Here is a 20,501-nt window from a genome sequence, read left to right on the forward strand (position 1 = left end):
GCATCTGACTGAGAGTTTGGGAAATTCAGGGCTTTTTGCTTGCAACAGCCTCCAGCTCTTAACTGCACAGCACACATGCATCCCTGATCTCACATGGACATTGACACTAACTGACTCTGGTTGCTGAGGGGGCTCACACAAACTCTAATTGCCATATCTCACAGACATTTATGCATCCGACCACTCCTAACAACTTCGCTCTGCATATTACCAGTATAAATAAAAGTCCCAGTCCGGGGTCCACCTGTAACCATGGTAACAGCAGCATATAGTGATGCTGTGTAGAGAGGAAACATGGTGTTGGAATGACAGGGCTGATGTGTAACAGATGGCAGATTGACAGATTTTCTGTACAGGAGGGAACTGTATAAGTAATAAATCTAACGTGATACATTCCATGATAATATCGCACACAACAGCCACGTGAGCCCACAAAATGTGTGAAAAAATAGGCCCCTGTATTCTTTTACACAATGCGATGCTTGTGGTATTACAGATGCAGTAATTACCATATTCCACACTACACCTGTTAGTGATAACGGCCAGTCAGAATCTGGGATTCTCATTGGCTGTGTTACTGCAGTCATCTTCTCGGAAGGTGGGCCATGAAACATGCAGATGGGCTCATAGAATCTTTTGTAGAGGGCCTTTTAAAGAGGTTCTACTATATTTATTTCATGTTTTAAAAACAATTATTAGGTTTAGATCAAGCGGCAACCTCCAGTCTCAAAATATGAAGTCCATGTGGAAGTATTATAAACTGCAATTCATCGAGAATCCGCTTGAGGCTGTCTGCAGAAACACGGGAAACCACATAGACACAAATTAAAAAAGACGATCTTTGCAGCATTAATAAACATGTTTACAGCCTGGTTCAAAAAACAGCTTGGCCCTACGTAGCTAATTTCTCTATCGGCACACACTGTATGGGGGGGTGAATTTTTTTTCTAACGCGGTTCAGAAGATATTAAGATTACGATTTTTTGCCCAAATAAGGACATGACTGACTTGACTCCCGGACGGGAACACATAGCTGTTGGCTAGGAGGCTCAAACTCCGCCCCTTTACGTCACAATCTGCCTGGTTGAGTTCTGCATTTCCAATATGGCTGCTGCCGCCGATTGGCTTCAAAACAGCGCTCAGGAACAGATGGCTGACGTCACCGATACTACGTCCATTATTTATACAGTCTATAGTTTAGACATACGATGTCAATACTAAATGTGGGCAAAGTTTCAAGTTGCGAGGTGTGTTGGAGTAATCCCCAGATGAGACTGCAGGCTGCTCTAAACGGCTTGTTTAAGAAATCATATGAAAATTCAGCAAGATCGACATGAGATTTGCTCAAATCATGACATCACCACTTGTTAAATCTCCTTAAAAGGACATATTTGTCATTTTAAAAAGATAAACACAACTTTGTTGCATGGCAAAAATGAAGGAGGCTTCCAGAATGCTTGGTTTCAGAATACTGAGGCTGAAATGCAAAGTTTTAAAGACACCAGACAGAACTTTTTGAGATGTAAATCATGTCAAGCATATGCAAAGCTATCAGAGGGACAGTATAAAGGGTACGGAAAAAACATAATACCCCACTTTAACGTGTAGATTATGTAAGGGATAATGTATAGTGAGCTAGTAGTTATTATAAACCCAACAGGGTGAGCACGACCCCTGGCTCACCCTAAAGGGGGTCTTATCTGTGTAGCCGTCTGCTCACCGTACATTGTCCTGCCTATCATCCAGCTACCAACAAGATAACATAAAATATTATTTAAAGAAGATTTTATTAATTTTTTTTTAAAATGAGTTATTTATATATCTAAAGAGAAATAGTTCCTCCAGGTCCACTGGTTGGTAATATTTCGAGGGAAAAGGATGCTTGTCAAGTTACCTTACAGGAAAAATAACAAATTCACAGTCAAGTTACAAACAGAAACTAATGTTTTTGCTACAGTGTCAACAGGCAGACGTGAAATGTTCCAGACTCCTCCGCACGGACTGATTTGATACGGCCTGTACGATCCATAGACTGTATAAAATATGGACGTCGTATCTGTGACGTCACCATCTGTTTCTGAAGCGCTGTTTTGAGGCCAATCGGCGGCGGCAGCCATATTGCTGCTGTCGAGCGATTGTGACGTAAAGAGGTGGGCTTTTAGCCTCTAGCAGACAGCTAAAGTGTTCCCGCCTGTCAGTCAAGTCAGCTGTGCCTCTCATACAAAGACTCATAACCTTAATATCTTCGAAATTGCGGTGTGTTTGCCAATCGAGAAATGAGCTTTCCAGACTACACACGTCTTTGTACCAGTCTGTAAACATGTTTATTTCTGATCTAAAGTCGTCTTTTTTTAATTGGTGTGTACGTGGTTTCCGGTACTTCCAGAGCCAGCCTTAAGCGGCAACACTGCAGCTTTATAGTAACAGAGAGCAGACAGCACATTTTCAAGGCATTTCCATCTGCCACATCACTGGCTTTTACAGCATTGATCATTTGGACTAGACCTTTAACTGAATTAGTGACTTTAGTGAACATTATGGGAGAAACAAACTCTGCCAGCCAAAAGAGAAACAGGATTTTTTAAAGTTGTACTGCTTCATCCTGTTTTTATTACCTGGTTAATTTTTTTGGGAAAGGAGACTTGTGTGAATAAATCTGCTCCTGGTGAATGACGAACAGTTAAAGAATCCTGACAATAAAACAAACTGAAAAGCCTAGAAAATAGCAGAGATGATAGTCAGCCCTCCGCCACTGAAGAGCATCAGAGAAACACTGAATTTTAACATGAAACTGCTTTATTCAGTGTTGAGCTGCTTTTTATTACTGGCTCTGCCTTAAAAATGTGTGAAAGACAACTTTAATTCCCACTGCTCAACATTTCACCCCTATATTTAGAAGCAGGGAGTCCTTCACCATAAATATCCCAAAGAAATGTGGTCGAATTTGTCTGTTCCCTTTATGTGCTGTTGTTTAAACAGTAATGGAAGGCAGCCATCTCTTACACGGTTTGATTTTGTCTCCTTCAGGTCTTCCCACCCCTTCCTAACGAGGCTGAGATCGCACACACCAAAAAGCTCTTCCGACGCAGGAGGAATGACCGACGGTAACCACTCACACACACACACACACACACACACACACACACACACACACACACACACACACACACACACACACACACACACACACACACACACACACACCTACCTCAGAGAGAGGGAATGTTTTTACTGTTGATGTCAGATGTCAGTGCACAGCCAGCGCTATAGCCTTAACATCTCTCCTTAGCCAAAGCAATGTCAAGATAGGAATGCAGGCTCCACACTTCACTGCAGACGGGGAAAAAAGAGACAGAAAAACACAGAGAAGACATTCAAGGTTTTTGACTTTTAATAGGTCACTTAAAAAAATAAAAAACACCCTTGTTTTCCTTCAATAATCAGGCTTTCTCTCGCTACAGTGTCCTTCATCATTTAACCTCCAGCCCCAAAACTCCTAACACTGACACTTGATTTTGGTACCTACCGCCACATATGCTCCTATTGTACACACTCTGAATTCTAATTTTGCCCAACTCTGACTTCATTGAAACCAGGTCCTTAAGAGAGAGAGAGAGAAAAGCACACACATCTCTCCCTCGTTCTTTCGCGCCCTGCCCTGATGTCACTGGAAAACTGCTCTTCAGTTGCTAAGAGACAGGCAAAGAGAAAATATTTGGGTTGTATCTGTAGTCAAAAAAAGGAGGAAATTTTATCTGTACCAAATAGACAAAAGCATTTTCATTCTTGTTTTTTAAGGGGAGAGAATAATTGGGTTTGTGCAGATGCTTTGTTTTTCTATGCAGGCCCAGAAGAAGAAAAGAAAAATGTAAACTTAGACAACAGCTGATTGCAAATATTTCAATCTCTGTTATTTAACTGGGAGTTTTTACAAGAAAACTTCCTGAGCACACTTGATTGTTGCTTTACTCTGGATTTGAGGGCATGTGTGTCTTATGAATAGGTTATAAGGAAGTGAAGCGTGTGTTCAAAAAGTCTAAGGCATCAACCATTTTTCTGGGAAAAAGTATTGTAGAAATATTGAAGTTTTTAGTGTTCTTCACTCATGTTAAAGTGAGTGTCCCTCACATTCAGCTACAGAACAACGATTTTGAACACCAGGCTTCTTTGAAGGCCAAAAACTGTTAAAGAAAGCACTGCCTTGATGAATTGTCCTTGACTTTCCCACAGACAATTCAGTCAGACCCTTTAAGTTAAAAAACATAAAGGGAAAAATGTGAAAAACCTACAACTAGACACTGCTTCAGATGCCCAAACAATAAAAATGCAGATTCTTAAGTTTACTGACAAAAAGATTCCAACCTTTCTCTAAAGTTGTCATTTGACTCATAATGCCCTCTTAATGACTTTTAAACATCCAACACTAAGTCTGAAGATGTCTTTGCCCATCATTCCCTGCAACTCACTTCAGCCATGAGTGCAGGCCACTGAAGGGTTCGACATGAGCGTGGAGCAGGCTTTCATGTGAATCCAGTACAAGCATTGTAATGTATTAGCGGTCTTTTGTGGTGTGCTCTGGGATAACACAGAGCCAAGGAAAGCATATAAACCAAAGAGAGGCATCATTCAGGTTGGCCAGATACACTTGAACTGCAGAGGTGAAGAATGCAGGATGAGGGTGGGGATGAGAAATATCACAGAAGGGATGATGTGGAGGATAAAGAAAATAGAGCCGTACAAAGGTTGGTACAGCTTTTAACGAAGAACGCACACGGCAGACATAAAAACAACGTATCTATTCATGAAACCTGACAGTTTTAATAAAGAGCACAGGAATGGTACTCCTCATAAGTTCTTCTTAATTGCAAAATTATAATTGGGGTCATGTGTGAATGCAGGAAATTGTGTAAAAAGTTATATAATTGCAGGAAACACAATGCCGCCGAGCAGACCAATCACAGGGCTCAAGGTCCGCGTCGATTCTACGCGTAGTTACATTTTGGAGGAAGTGCACATCAGCTACGTGCGTATGCCTCCGCGTAGGTACGGGAGCTACGCGAACCCCCGGCGTAGGCTACGCTGTCGATTCGACGCAGAAGTATAAATCAGCCTTCAGTCTCATCTCATCTTAATCCACCATGAGCATTGCATCTCGCAGTATTTAGCTAGTTACAACGGCAAGGAAAAACTTCCTTTTAACAGTCAGAAACCTCGAGCAGAACCAGACTCATGTTAGACAGCCATCTGCCTTGACCAAGTTTGGGTTAGAAAGAGGGATAGAGGAAAATAAGAGAGAGGGAGCACTGACAGCGATTGCGTGCACGAAAATATCTTGTATAGGTTGCATGATGTTGCCGTCATCACCTTTTGCTCAGGGTGAGTTTTCCTGAATCTTACCTGCTACGTTCAAACATCCACTCAGCCCAACATCTGACAAGGATTTTACCTTGGGCAAGTTACAAAGACACATGCACTGCACTCTGGACAATTTCAGGAAAATAACAGGAGTGCAGTGCATGTGTGAACGGGGTATTGCAGAATTGAGCATGTCTGTTTCCTGCAGAGATCCACAGTTTGACTTGAGCAAAGTGATTGTAAAATGCTTAAAGAGTGATGGTTAAGTCGTCTTTTGTGCACATTTGCAAGATCACTGAAAATATGTCAATTTGATTGCAATAGTCCAGTGTGCCCAAGCGACTCTGCTGCAAAGTGTAGTATAAAGAACTACCACATGATAAAGAAAATGGCCACCACATCTGTCCCTTATGAAGCTTTGCATGTTTGCTTATCAAATACATTAACTGCATGTGTTTGTCCACCAAACATGCTGATCCTCTTATCTGCATTATCTACAGTCTCCTGACAGAACACAACCAGTCGCACGCTGCGATGAATATTCATTTCCATAAAAAACACACAGATTATGTTTTATTATATGAAGTCAAATATTGATAGTGGGACTATACTAGCATGAGGATTGTCGTGTTGAACAAAGCAGAAGCAAGATACGGAGAACAGGAGGCTGAGAGATTGAGTAAAGGAAAAGTGTAGGCTGGCCGTGGCAGGAAGGAAAAGAAAGGGGAGGTAGTGCATGTGTTTCTACTTTAGTATGCACGTCAAGCAGGGCTGAAATTAGTTGTGATTTACTGGAATGTGCTGCTTACTGCTCTCCACTCCAAAACAGCACAGGGGCAAAGAAGGCGCTAATACACTCCTCCCTCTGCACTTTTTGCTGCTCATAGTTGAAGATCTGCTCTTTATTGATACACTTTTATGTGTCTGTTTGGATAGAAATTTGACTCACAGTTGAAGTCTCTAGTGTTGTTGATTGAAGGTGATAGAAGTAGAAATAAGTATTGGGTGTTGTAGAAGGGGATATGACAAAAACACTGTTTCATTATTGATTCATCTGACATTGTTTTTATGATTATACAAGTAATCTTTTGGCTTACATACTCAAAACATTTGGATGGGCTTTGTATAATTTCTGAGAGCCTATAGGTGAGTGTTCTCAGACCTTTTTCCCCAAGTCATAGTCCAAAAATGCAACTCTTACTTTACAGGTATGAATGTTTATGTTTAATGTGATATCTTTTTTGTATTTTTGCACTTGAGTAAAAGTACTTTGCAAATCTACTTCCTCTGCAGTGCATCTCAGAAACACTCCCTTTTGCTTATATCCTCCAGCCATGACTCATAAATGATTGTAACCGCCAAATTATGCATGCATGTATGCACACTCATTTACTTGTATTTGAGTCTTGATTTTAAATCATTAAAATCCTTTAAAGCAAAACAGCGAGAGCAATGCAAGTGTGCAGTCAGGCAGCCCAAACCAGTCTCCCCACACTCCATTAAACCAGTGTGTTGTGGTCCGTATGAAGCTCTGGACGGGTTATTGACCGTCTAGCCTGCAGGCTCCTTGTCCCCCGGGCTGATCGATTTGCCAGTCTGGGTCAACCAACGGTCCAATGGGTCCACGAGTTCTCCATCTCCATCACGTCCACAGCCCTGATCGATGATCAGTACCCTTCCTCCCCTCATATCTACAAATTCTAATTCATTTCACCTTATCACTTCCTGTAGTTCTATGCATGTTGTTTGAATGACATAGTTACCAACCTGTAGTTTTTTTGTTTGTTTCCCTTTTTGCTTTCTTGCCTTTCATCTTCTGTGATGTTCCGTTCCTCCTTTTCGCTTTCTATAAAAATGAATCGCCATTTTCCTACAAATTGTTCATCCCCCTTCCTCCACTCTCCATCTGTCCTTCGTCTCTTCATCCCTCCAATCACCTGCACTGTGGCACACTTTCCTCTCCTGCTTTTAGAGTGATTGATCAGTTCACCCGAGAGCAGTTAACCATACTTCTGCCCACTGGCCCCGGGGGACAGCGACGAGTCTCAGCCAGGTTAGTGACAACATACAGTAAGCCAGATCCTGAGCCCAAGAACAGGATGAAATGTTCTGAGGATGAAGTGCTTCTGTTTTCTTTTTTTACTTGGAAAAACAAGAAGGCATCATACAGGTAAAATGATTCAAAGGAGGACCCATTCAGGCAACATCACACCCTATTTTATATCTGATTAATACAAAAATGTTACCAGATTCCTCACCGTAACCACAAAATGCACAGTTTCTCATTTGATCAGATGATTGATCGCACTGTTTCTAAGTAACAAGACATAATGAGATGAGATTTCATCAGCAGTCCTATCATTTATCCTTACTGCAAACATCTCCCAGGTCAGTCAATCCGAGCAACACTCAAGCTACCGCGGATCTCTCAGTCATTAAATATGATTAACATTTTATTACCGTCTCACTTTCACCTCTCCGCATCGGCAGCGGATCAGGAGAGGAGCTTATCAGAGCTGAGCCTAAACTAACAGCAAGTGCAGAGATCAAATTAATCATGAGACGAGTGTGTGTCTGACAGAGAGAGAGAGAGACTGAGCAGTCTGCAGCTTTGCAAAAGATTATGAAATCTCGCCCTCTGAAGTCATATTTAATGAGATCTCACTATTTCCCTCACTCAACTGTAAGCTATTATGCTTCAGGTGAAGCATTGGTTAAAAAGTTAGAACATTTCTCAGCAGCTAGGTAGTTCTAGAAGTTCACTGTAGAGAAGAGAAGACAGGCATTGAAGGATGCTGATGGCAGTTGATGTACGACAGGGAGTCCCTTATCATTATGTACAACAGAGAAGCTCGGTTTAACCAAGTGATCAAAAACATGTGAGGCTGATGAGTTTATGACAGAGAAAGAAGCTGTGAACATCTGCAAAGGAATGGAGGCAGGCTGTTTGGTAGACGAGAGAGTGAAAAGATGAACTTTCTCCAAACCTCCCAGAGAGAGTGATTCAGAGCGGCTAGGCGACACATCATCCAAATTAACACACACACACACACACACACACACACACACACACACACACACACACACACACACACACACACACACACACACACACACACACACACACAAAAGACTACAAATACACTTGGACACATTTAGTTTGTATGTATTTCTGAGGGCACACACGCACACACACAAAGCTGACATTTTCAAGAAAGAAAACCTGGGCTTCCACTAATATTGTAATACTGCTGATTATTCTCTCAGTGGTTCATTGAGTCTATGAAATGTTTGTAAATTGGGAAATGGTGCCCATCAGGATATTTGGGACATCATCAAAAGTCATCTTCTTTAGCTGACAATCAAAAATATAACACAAAATGAAGAGCATAGACCCTAACATGAACCTTTTAGCAAGCATTTTTTGTTGTTGTTGTTGCTCTCATTTTTATATGAAAAATTGCTCAGTTGATTAATAATACTCTCAAAATAGTTGCTGATACATTTTCATTTCATCTGGTAATTATAGCAGTTCCTCAAAAATTACCCTTTTACAAAGCACTTCTTTATTTTGGTTATGAAACAACTGTGTTCTTGCATACATTTTGTGCTCCTGCCATAGACTGTAATAAACATTGATGTAGCCTTAAGGCTGATTTATACTTCTGCGTTGCCCCTACGCAGCAGGGGCTGAACCGGACATGAGCACCACATACTTGTGCGGTGATGTGTCCATGACGCGCAGCAATTCTCCGCCGAAACGCCTGAGGGCAGTGTGGTTTCTCTGATAGCCGGTCCCCTGCTTCCGGCCCCGCTACGATCTCTGTTTATTTTTCCACAGTGATTCAGAGTGTGTTATGTTAATCTACAGCTGATACATGTTACTGTTTATCATACAGACATGATTACATGAAGAATAGAGCTGAGGAGATGAAATACACGGCCAATGTCCGGGATCTCGGAAGTGCTATAAATGCGGGAAACACAATGCCACTGAGCTGACCAATCACAGGGCTTGCGGTCCGCGTAGATTCTACACAGAGTTACATTATGGAGGAGGTGCACGTCAGCTATTGGCGTAGGCCTCTGTGTAGGTACAGGAGCTACGCAGACCCCCAGCGTAGGCTAGAAGGCAAGAAGGTGTAGTGTTACATTGAGCTCATTTGTTTGGTGTGAACACTTCCATTTTTTCTTGCAGTGACAGAGCTAGTCCAGACCATACGATTTTTTTAGAAAATGTTTATGAACATGTTTTGAAAATGAAACATCAACAGTAGGTATTGCAATACAAAATAGTGAATGGACTTCAGCACGCAGGGTTAGGTCATTTGGTGGAGTGGGCACCCCATAGACGGAGGCCATGGTCCTCATTGCACTGGTCTTAGGATTGATTCCTGGTCCCGGCAACATTTGATGCATATCATACTGCCCCTCATTTCCTGTCTCTCTCAAGCTGTCCTATCAAAATAAAAGTAAAAGTCCCAAAAGATAATCTTATAACAGCCTTTTAACGCTCAAAGGGCTTTTACACTATTTGTCACAATCACCTATTCACACCACCTTCATTCACTGATGGCAGAGGCTGCCATGGTAGAGATTCATCAGTATTAACAGATCCAATCACATACCGCTGACTTTGTCACGGGGAGTAATCCATTGTCTTGCTCAAGGACACTTCGACGTGACTGTGGGAGCTGGGATTGAACCGCCAAGCCTCAAATTGAGAGAAGACCGACTCAACCACTGTGCCACAACCAAAAACATCATCCCTGCTGTATCAGTGCTGCAGTCTGGCTAAATTCCTGCAAATTTTTCTGACCTGCACAGGTCATCAAATTATACTTCTTTTCTGCTCTAAGCACATATTCAAGGCTGTTCCAGTGACAGTCCCAAACACTCCTCTTTTACTGGGGAGAATACTTTAGATGGTTTTGTAACACAGCGTCAAAAATTGGCTATTCATTTTTCATGATTTGGTCTAAAAATCAAGGTACTGATGGGTCCACAAGTTGAAAAGTGCAAGGAAAAGCTTTTATGAGAGGAGCTGTCATTCATGTCTTGGCATTGATAGAGCCCAATAGAATTACATGGACCAAAAGGTTTCTCAGATTTTGGCTTTGTGTGTCTTCTTTTTTAAATGATTTCTCTGTTTTAAAGAGATATCGACCATTGAGTGAAAGCTTCAGGGAAAAAAAGTTAAGCATTTAGTTCTCATTTTATTTATAATAATACTCACTTTATTCCAACTAAATACATTATCAATTCATGTACAGACACCGATAACAGACTCTACTCAAAGACAGTGCTAACAGTTTGGTATTATTGGTTATTATTGGTTGATGGTTTTACCAATTAGAATTCTATCAGAGTCTCACGCAGCCCAGTAGGTCCCAGTAGCCTGGTTACTCATCATTACCTGATTCTCAAGACCAGCCTTAGATGTGAACTAACAGTTTATGCCACAACCATACCACTTTAGAATGCTAACAGAAACTAAGGTTTTTACCACAGCGTCACAAGGCAGAAGTGAAATGTGCTAGTCTCCTTTCTGCATTTGGATTTGATATGACGATCAGGTTGGTCTGGTGTCACTTCAGCCTTTGATTGATTTGTCTTTTTGAAACATTCACCACCACCAAATGTATTAGAGTTCAAGCCACTCAAAAGAATTTGGCAAGATCATAAGCCTTTACTGAAAAACTATCACATACAGAATATATACCTCAGTAGTCCTAGATGACATGCCTGCTTATCCATTGTAATAAATTTGCAGATAATTTGCGATATTTATACATGGCTTCAACATTTCATGCTTTAGAAAGCATGTTTGCACTCAGATGTATAGTACGCTAGCTGCTGTTGGTTGAGTTTTTTTGCGAGTTCACAGGCTCAGGCAGATAATAGGCTGCCTCCTAGGTGCCAGGGTGACTAATCCCCTGGACCATATGTCAGCGGCTTGTCAAGCCCAGAGCCAGAGCAGCAGCAGCAGGACTGAGCTATGCAGGACAGGAAAACACAGAAACACTGGGCATCCACATGTAAGCAGACATTGGGCGTTAGACTTTTTACATTTGTATCAGTCAACTATGGGTTAATGTTTGTGCCTGGTTGTGAATTGGTATTTACAGTGGAGCATTGGTTGATAGCTGTGACTTTTCAATGTTTTGAGATAACAGACACTGAACCTTTTTACCAAACGTATGAGTTTGAAGTGAGTTCTGAGGCTTCAGATCATTCTCGTGTGAGAGTGACACAGCTGGGTGTTCAGAGAGGAACTCGGCAGTTTTCAGGTACAAGTCAGCTGCTGTAGCATCACAGCAAAACTAATGTAACCTGTTGTCATTCCAGGAGACAGCAGCGACCTCAGGGAGGACAAGGAGGAGGTGGAGGTGGAGGAGGAGGCGGAGGAGGTGGTGGAGGAGGGAAGAACCAACCACCTCAGCTGATACAACAACAGTCACCACAGCACCAGAGGGATCACACCCAACAGCAGTCCCCAAACCAACAGCAGCAGAACACATCAGAAATAGGAGATAACAGAAACATCAGTGCTGGTCGACCACCTCGCCAGTATCAAGGAGGACATGGGCAGCGCCAAGGAGGAGCCTCACACCACGGATATAGCCAGAACCGGCGTTGGCACCACAATCAGAAGGGCCCGGGGCATGGACAGACAAACTCTCCATGTGATAGAGGAGTATCTCCACGAACAACCAAAGAGACAGAGAATGTAAAAGCAGGTGACGAGATCAGATCACATCAAGACTGCAAAAGCAAGAGTCCCAATGAGTCACCCAAATACGAGTCAACGCCCAGTAAAAACATTTTTCCAGATCCAACAGTTAGCAAAGAGTCACCCAATCCAGCAGGAGGTTGGAAGGCAGGCGAGGGCCAGTCAGAGTGGCCCCAAATCAGCCTGCTGCAGTCTTCAAAGGAGAGGCTGAGGAGGAGACTAAAGGACAAGGTACCGAAAAGCTGCTTAGAGCCTGTCAGTCAGTATTAAGGCAATCAGGACTTATGTGTATGTGTACACACACGCTACCTTTTAGTCTTATAATTGCTTTCATTATGTTCACACACCCAAACATTAATATACACACTTTTCCAACACTGCTTTGGTCTAGTCAGTCATCTACTTAGTTACTTGACATTCACATCAACACACCCTGACTGGCAGGGAAGGGAGTGCATGTTCTCACTGAGGAGGTGAAGAAACTAAAGAGGCATTAGCTTAACATTTTTTGATGTTTTCCACTGTGTGCGCTAAACTGGCAAGTTAACCTGTAATGCTGCACTCAATGTCCTCTTGTCTGCAGCTCACTCAGTAACACCAGGGAGGGTTTGATTTGACAGCTTAGGCAGCGAGAAAGGATTTTAGAAACACATCCTCACTGACACCAGAATCAATGAAGCTAGTTTAGGAGGCAGCTTTTACCCAACAAGGGTCAACTGAGCTTGCATATGTTAAATACAAGTTCCTAAAAAGCTGGAATGCTGGGTAGAATGTTGAGTAAAAACAGAATCTCAATCAATCAATCTTTATTTATACAGCACCAAATCACAACAAATGTTATCTCAAAATACTTTACAAACATAGCAGGTCTACAACATACATACAACATAGAGGGATGAAGAGAGGGAGATGATAGTGGTTAGACAGTCTGGCAGCATCTCAGAGGAACCTACGAGACAAGGGAGCTCAGGGACTCCAGAAAGGTCTATTGCTAGTTTGACTGGGGCGTGTTTACCATCGTGTTACATCACCTTTTCTTTTAAACTTGTGAGAACGGATGGAGCCAGTGTCTGGAGTTTTGATAATTATATGTTGTCCCATTCCTGCCTTTCACACATCAAACATACAGAGCCTTCAGTCAGAACAGTATCCTCTGTATACCCCCTTTTCTTAGCTTATCAATAACTCAGTTTCTATAGGGTAAGCTAACCCTACCAGGTCTGCTTTATTCTGAAATGTAACAAACTAACTTCCTTTTGCCTCTTAGAAGATGTCCCTTTGTCAAATTTGAACACTTAGCCATCACCTGCCGCCTTCATCTCACTTTCTATCAAATCTCCCGCCGCAGGAGGACTCGCGCGTGGAGGCGTCAGGCTCCGGCCCACAGAGAATGGACCGGCTGGTGGAGCTCCTCAACAGCATGAGGAGCAACAGCAGCGGCGTGGAGCAGCAGCTGCAGTCCTTCATGGAGGAGGCGCAGAACTCAGCGCGCTCAGAGGAAACCCTCGCTCAGGTGGTCAGCACCATCTACTCCAAAGCGGTGTCAGACCGGAGCTTCGCCGCCACTGCCGCCAAGCTCTGCGACAAGATGGCGCTGTTTATGGTGGAGGGGACAAAGTTCAGATCGCTGCTCCTCAACATGCTGCAGGTGAGAGAGCTGGGAGGTGAAGATGTAAAGGATGATCATTTTCTCATTCGTCTCAGTCTTTTTTTGTTGTATTTAAAACTCTGCAACAATCTTGTCAGTATGTTGAATAATTAACAAAGACCCAACATCAAGACAGGAAACAATGCAGTCCCCTCTTACTCAGGACTGGATCTTATCTCATCTTAATCCACCATGAGCATTGCACCTTGTGGTCTTTAGCTAGTTACAGCAGTAAGGTAACACTTCCTTTTAACAGGCAAAACCAAACTCATGTTAGACAGACATCTGCCTTGACCGAGTTGGGGTTGGAAAGATGGATAGAGGAGAAGAAGAGAAAGCGAGAGAGCGTTGATAGTGATGAGACGGATAGTTGTCGTAGTAGTATTGGCTGTTGCCACTGGAGTCCGGCACGTCCATAGCAGCTGGAGTCTTCAATCTAATTATCGCCCTTCATGTATCCACTTTGAATTGTTTCCAATTAAATTGATTTAATGATCGGATACTCTTGGGGCTAAGCTAGTGTGGCAAGAATATATCAAATATCTTTACTACTTCATGACTCTTCAATGTGGCACTTGGATCAGGGTTACACGAATGAAAGGTTATTAGTCAAAGAAGTTGACAGTGGCATTACAGGAGAAGAAGACAGCTGGATAATGTCAGACAGCAACAAAGAGAGGTTAAGAGATGCGCCGGCCACTTTCTAAAGCAAAAAGAAAGAAAAGCTGTTCCAGCTCTTTGTGCCAAGACGAGAGAGATGGAGGATGCACTCGAGTCTGCAGAGAGAAGTGCACTCACACGAGTCGTGCATGACAAGTGTTGCACATTTTATTGACAACGAGTGGTACAAACTGGCATGATGCAGGAGACTTCATGTGACAGGAGTTTGACTGAAGGCTGCAGAGGAATGGAAGCTGTGTTATACATTTTAGATGTGCCTTTTTGTAAGAATTGTACTCTAAATTTTACAATTGCTTTCTTTAAATTGAATATAGACTAAACTCATGAACATTGATTCATGGCAGTCAAACCAAAGTGCAGTGGATGTATATATTAATCCTGCTCTTTTCCTAGTTAATCAGATATCATGATATGTATATCGATTCTTGCAAAATTGCTGTATTGCGATATTATTAATATCATCATTGGCCAGGTATCCCATATGCTATTGTATCATGAGGCACCTAGAAACACTTCTCTTATTGTTGTTCAATCAGGATTCAGTGCAGTAGCAGCTGTTTGGAAGATTCCCCTCCTTAAAGAAAGACCTGCAACCTGAAGCCCAGCTAAGCAAAACACTTGATTTGAATGGCACATTATATCCACATAAAAGACCCTGTAAACCCAAACGGGTTGGAAGTGGTCTGCTTGATTAGATGTGCCCGGGTCTCTGAAGTAATTTAAAAAATTATTTTCATGCGTTACACAATTTTGATGTTGAATTGCCAAAGTGATTTATTAAGTCAAAGGTGAGACTCGCTATGGTTCCAACTTTAAAATGTGAGAACTTCAGGCTTTTTTTCTGATCTTTACAGAGATGAAAATTAATTATCTTTGTATTTAGAATGAGAAAAAAGTCAATTTCAAGATGCCGACCTTGTGCTCTTGTAGACTGAGTCTTTTATCATCTTCTGTGACATCTTCTAGACTTCATAGTCGGATGATGCACAAAAAAGAACGATGTCTTCAGGTGGAGTGGTAATGACCCTGATTTCTTTTTGTATCTTTTGAATATAACCAGCTCTCGTTCAATCACTTTTTGTTTTTCTGATTGCATGTTTGAACAAAATCCTCTCTGCAGTTAAATGCATTCAACCTCAGGTTGAAGAGAAAGCACTCTCAGGTGGGAGCTGGCTGTGAGTGTGATGCTGTAAATGTCATTGGGCAAAGTAGCTAATCCAAACACCCAGGGGAGAAAGACCTGCTCCCCATTCCCCCTCAATCCCTCCACTTCACAGCACAGTTCCAGTCTTGCACCCTGGATGAAAACATCCTCTCAGCCGTTGTATATTTCACTCCCTCTCTCCCCCTCTCCCTCCCTCTCTATCCCCATTTCTCATAAGATCTCTATTACCACGCTCTCCCTTGCCTTATCGCCTTCCCTCACCCAGAACGGCATGGGCCACCGCCTCGCTACCTCTCCCTGCACACTTCCCTATTTACTGTCTCACCAGCCTCCATCGTGGGAGTCAGACATCCTCACCGGAGGAGCAGACAGCGTAGAAGTCGGCAAATAAGGCATGGGTGTTGTCTTCAGATGGCTGTCGGGGTTTAAATGTTAACCCAGATGCTGCATGGCCGTGTCTCTCCTCCCTCCTACCTCTGCTTCCTTCTTCTACAGATGCTCTTCTTTACTACACTCCTTTTCTATTCTGGCCTCTCCCTTTTTTTAATCCCACCTTTCTCAGTGAATTTCTAATCCCCAACTCTCCTTACGTCTTTTACCCCCCTTCTCCACTTCCCTTGTATCCCTCTTCTGTCTCACAGCATCTGTGTGGTCCCTCCTCTTCTTTTACGCCTCACTTTTATTCCCACGTTCCCAGCTATCACTGACCCCCTCCTTGTCTTTGACATTTTGGCTCTTTTAGCTGTAAAACTTCTAAATGTCACAAGTTGGCTCATGAAGGCTGTCATTAATGATGTTGCTCCCAGACCCCTGGATCTCAATGTGGGGGCAATTAGTCTGTGACTGTTTAGCTTTTTAAGAGAGAGGGAGAAAAAAAGAGTGTTTCTTATTGCTTTGATAAAACAGTCATGCTGTTTCTGTTTATTTATCACAGCAGAGAAAAGCACGTAGCCTTGCTAATAATGCCTTTTCATTATCATCTTTACCTAAATTAACTTGTCTTTTCTATCGCTACAGTTAACGCGCTGCTTTTGTCTGCCTTCCTTTCCACGCGCACCTCACCTTTTCGTAGGTGTCAGAAACCGCAGCAGTGTCTTTGGTGTCACTCCAGCAGAGTGTCTTTGCTTTTGACTGTTCCTTTCTTATGTTGGATCCATTTGAAGCTGCATACTTTGTGCATGTCTGTGCACAAACAGGCCTTCCGTGTGGTTGTACCAGTCTGTGACAGAAAAGAAAAAAAAAAGCTGCTTGTTTTGTTTTTTCTAGTACTCTTCAGCCCGTGGTAACTAGGCAAGAAAAACGAGAAGCAGAGCGTGATGCTGTGCCTGTTAATAAAGTTTCAGGTTAACCTGCCGTATAACAACTTTACAAGTGCGCATTAAGCATTAACCCATATTAACCCCAACTCTTTTACAGCTCTGACACAGTTCACACCCCTTCACTTTCAAACTACATTAACATATTCTCATCTACTTCAGGCAGATAAAAGAAACTCATGAATCTGTTAAATGTGTTTTTCAACTGCTTTTTAGCTTGAAGTACTTAAAGCTGGGAGGTTAATACATGTCCCACCTACAAAAACTCCCATCAGAGAGATAGCAGAGATGTTAATGGTGATTACCAGCACTGCTGATGAATTTATGAAACACTTTGATATTCTCTTACCATCCGCCTACCTACCTGGAGCGTGTATTAAAAGCTGGATGAGTTGTGTTTTTCAGTGTTTTTCAGTGTTTTATTTTTTCCTGTCCCCACAGAAAGACTTTGCTACTCGAGAGGAGCTCCAGCAGTCGGATGTAGAGAGGTGGTTGGGTTTCATCACCTTCTTGTGTGAGGTGTTTGGGACCATGAGGAGCAGCTCCGGGGAGCCGTTCAGAGTGCTGGTGTGTCCCATCTACACCTGCCTACGAGAGGTCTGCATTTTTCTTTCTCTTTTTATCAATAACTCTGTCAATAACGGATTGATGAACCCCCTGAGAGAGAAAACTTCCAGCTGCATTTGCATATCTTTGTCAGCTCAGATCGATACACGTACCGAGCTGGTGTTTCCTGTTCTCGGTCAGACCTCGTCTAGACTCCAGACACCACAGCCGGGTTTGGTTAGTGGTGCAACCAGTTGGGACGCCATCAGTTCCAGGAAAACGCGACATGACCCTTGATTCATTTCCCATCAGCTGGTCATGCTTATCTTGCATGCACTGTCACTATGGAAACCATAAAGGATAGCCACAGCAGACACACGGCTATACAGAAGTAGTCAATGACAGCTGGGGGATTGAAAGGGGAAGTGAAAAAGGGGGGTTAGAGGAGACTGCAGTCAGGTTGACAGTTACTGCACAGGAAGTTATGTCATGATGTGACAGGTAGGAGAGAAAGACAAGACGGCATAATCAAGGATCAAAGTATTTTTCTCATTTGTTTGAGCAGGTGAGAATAATTGCAGGGTTGATGCACATGTAAGGCAGATCTACACCTTCATCCACACCTCTGCCGGTCTAGTCCTCAACACACCCTGCATCTCGCTAACCCGTACAACAATCAACACACGACTAAAGCCATCCACACCCTGTCTGAGCGTATACCCTGCGCATTATCTCAGCTTGTTAGACAGCTCAGCAACAAGGTAGAGGGTGTGGACGCACAGCATCAGGAATACACTCCACAGTGTTGGGTCATAATGTGTGTGTTTGTGTTTGTGGATGTGATTTGACCTCCTATTTTCTCCCTGAGTCATTGTTCCTAATTTCTACCCATCTGTTGTTTAGTCTACCCTGTTGCAACATGTAAATGTCGGATCTCAGCTTCAAGCTATGTGCGATTAACATGCGCTCGCCGCTATGTTTGCATATGAAAGCATATGTGCCTGCTGAGTGTGTGCATTCATGTGTGTGTGTGTATGTCGTGGCGCTTTTCTGTAGTTGCAGCCAGCAGGACAGGATTGGGTAACACAGAGGTGTGTTACAGCGTGTGTACACTACAGCTGTACATATAGACAGAGGTAGTTAATGAGAGGTGATGTCATTCATTAATAACTCAAAACAGCCTAATAGTGCTCTTAGAAATTCCGCAGTCCACAAATGACGCTAGATATCCTTGACTGAGTACACACTAAGGCACACCTTAAAATAAATTACACCAGGCTAAAACTTCACAGACAGATTAATCCTGCCTCAATGGAACAATGTTGTCAGTTTGGTGCAGCAAAACATCTGACTTCTTAAGTTGTCATGTGAAAAACGTGAGCATTTCTTTGCTTATTACACACCAGCTGATGAATGTAAGTAGAGCTGGGCGATATTGATAATGATGTTATCATGATAAAATATTTCACATCAGTCGATATCGCTAATTATCACGCTAAATTATTGTATTATTATTTAATTTAAATGTAAAGGCAGAGTCAGCACAGTGTCAAACTACAACTCTGCTTTGAGCTGGTAGGTTTTGAGTTTTCTTCCGTGCTGCTGTCGCTTGTTCCAGCTGTGTTTACATTCTGCACCCAACAACTTTAAGCCCCGCCTACCTGTCACCATGCAACATGATTGGCTGTTCAATGTTGTGTCCTTCTTCTGTCTAACGTTGGGTGGCAACTAGCATTTAAGACTCATTAGCGCCCCCTTCCTTTCCAGTGGTTGGGGGGTGTAAGTACAGTTTGATTTATATCATTTTTTTTATCGAACATTTGTTGTATTTATATTGAGAAAAATTGTATCGCGATAATAATTATTGTTATCGAATTATCGCCCAGCCCTAAATGTGAGTCATCAGATAAAGACACTTAGAACAACACTATTACAACACTGACTACAACCTGATCAGTCAAGTTGCTAGCAAGCTGAACAATGAGCTTATACTTAATCTATAATACTTAAGATACACTGTTATATAAAACAAATGACAGATTATGACTGCTTTAAATAATGTACATAGAAAAACTGAATTCAGATATTTCTCAACTATACACACATTAAGGCACACTTTATACAATAGATCAAACTGTGATGAGAATGTAATTAGACAAACATCATGTGCATAGACTTGAAATTCATCCTCTTTGGTAAATCAAACATTAATTTGTACTAAGTTTGTACTGTAAAAATGTGTTGTTTGCTAAGCTGCAACCTCTTGTGATAAACTTGAACTCAGTTTGTAAGAGCATTTGTTTATAACTAGTGATTTTTAAAGATATTCAACCTACAAGTTTTGCCTAATTAGGGGCATGGCTGACTTGACTGACAGGTGGGCACCCTGTAGCTGTTAGTGAAAAGGCTAAACTCCACGTCTTTGCGCAATACTACATCGACCAAAGTTCATCTGAGTCGGCATTTCCAATATGGTAACCACTGACGATAGGCTTCAAAACTCTGCTTGAGAAACAAATTGATTTCCCATTTTTTCCATTCGTATTTTGTACAGTCTTTGTTATGCAGTCTGAGCTCCACAATGAAGATAAAAAACAGACTTTGTAGAATGATGTTTTTCCCGCTACCTACCCAATAACACATATTAAAACAAAAGGAACTCACAAAGATGTTTCTCATAAGGAAAAGAACAATCTTAAATATGAAAAAAATCAAGATGCGACTCCTGAATGATTGAAGAAAAGGAGCTGCATGTAGCCAAAAGTAGCCTTCATCAGGATATTGGTTAGCAGGCAGTGTGCACATCTACTGTGTCTGATGGTGACCTCAGGAGCTATTTTGGTATCCTATCTTCGTATCCCTCTCTGAAAGTCAATCACAGTCAGACTCAGACAGTTAGTCTGTTCAGATACATTTGATGTACTTTTGACCTTGAATATTTAGAGGATAAAAGAAGTGTGTAAGTGTGTTTACATGTTTCATTTAGTAAAGTGTATAGGCCTCTTAGTGAAAAGTATTTACAGTCCAGCCCTGATGTAATAGAAGAAGGGAAATATT

At 42.1% G+C, this 20,501-nt stretch overlaps 1 protein-coding gene and 1 long non-coding RNA gene across 4 annotated transcripts in view; one reads left to right on the forward strand and one right to left on the reverse strand.

The window, feature by feature from the left end:
- Positions 1-20,501, forward strand: part of ctif (CBP80/20-dependent translation initiation factor) — a 64,767-nt gene that overhangs the window by 38,157 nt on the left and 6,109 nt on the right. Inside the window, exons 8-12 of one of the 2 annotated variants that reach the window (XM_034709223.1) lie at positions 3,028-3,104; positions 7,328-7,408; positions 11,704-12,319; positions 13,437-13,736; positions 17,340-17,495. In XM_034709223.1, the coding sequence (XP_034565114.1) occupies positions 3,028-3,104; positions 7,328-7,408; positions 11,704-12,319; positions 13,437-13,736; positions 17,340-17,495 (1,230 nt within the window). The remainder of the gene's footprint in view (positions 1-3,027; positions 3,105-7,327; positions 7,409-11,703; positions 12,320-13,436; positions 13,737-17,339; positions 17,496-20,501) is intronic. The other variant, XM_034709224.1, reaches the window with a different exon arrangement.
- The window catches only part of LOC117830896, a 63,589-nt gene continuing 59,615 nt past the window's right edge, over positions 16,528-20,501 (reverse strand). Inside the window, exon 3 of one of the 2 annotated variants that reach the window (XR_004634862.1) lies at positions 16,528-16,801. This is a non-coding gene — a long non-coding RNA (uncharacterized LOC117830896). Of the gene's footprint in view, positions 16,802-20,196; positions 20,309-20,501 lie in introns of those variants that run through there. The other variant, XR_004634860.1, reaches the window with a different exon arrangement.

Source organism: Notolabrus celidotus, chromosome 19, assembly GCF_009762535.1.
Source record: "Notolabrus celidotus isolate fNotCel1 chromosome 19, fNotCel1.pri, whole genome shotgun sequence".
In the NCBI taxonomy this organism is placed as follows: Eukaryota; Metazoa; Chordata; class Actinopteri; order Labriformes; family Labridae; genus Notolabrus; species Notolabrus celidotus.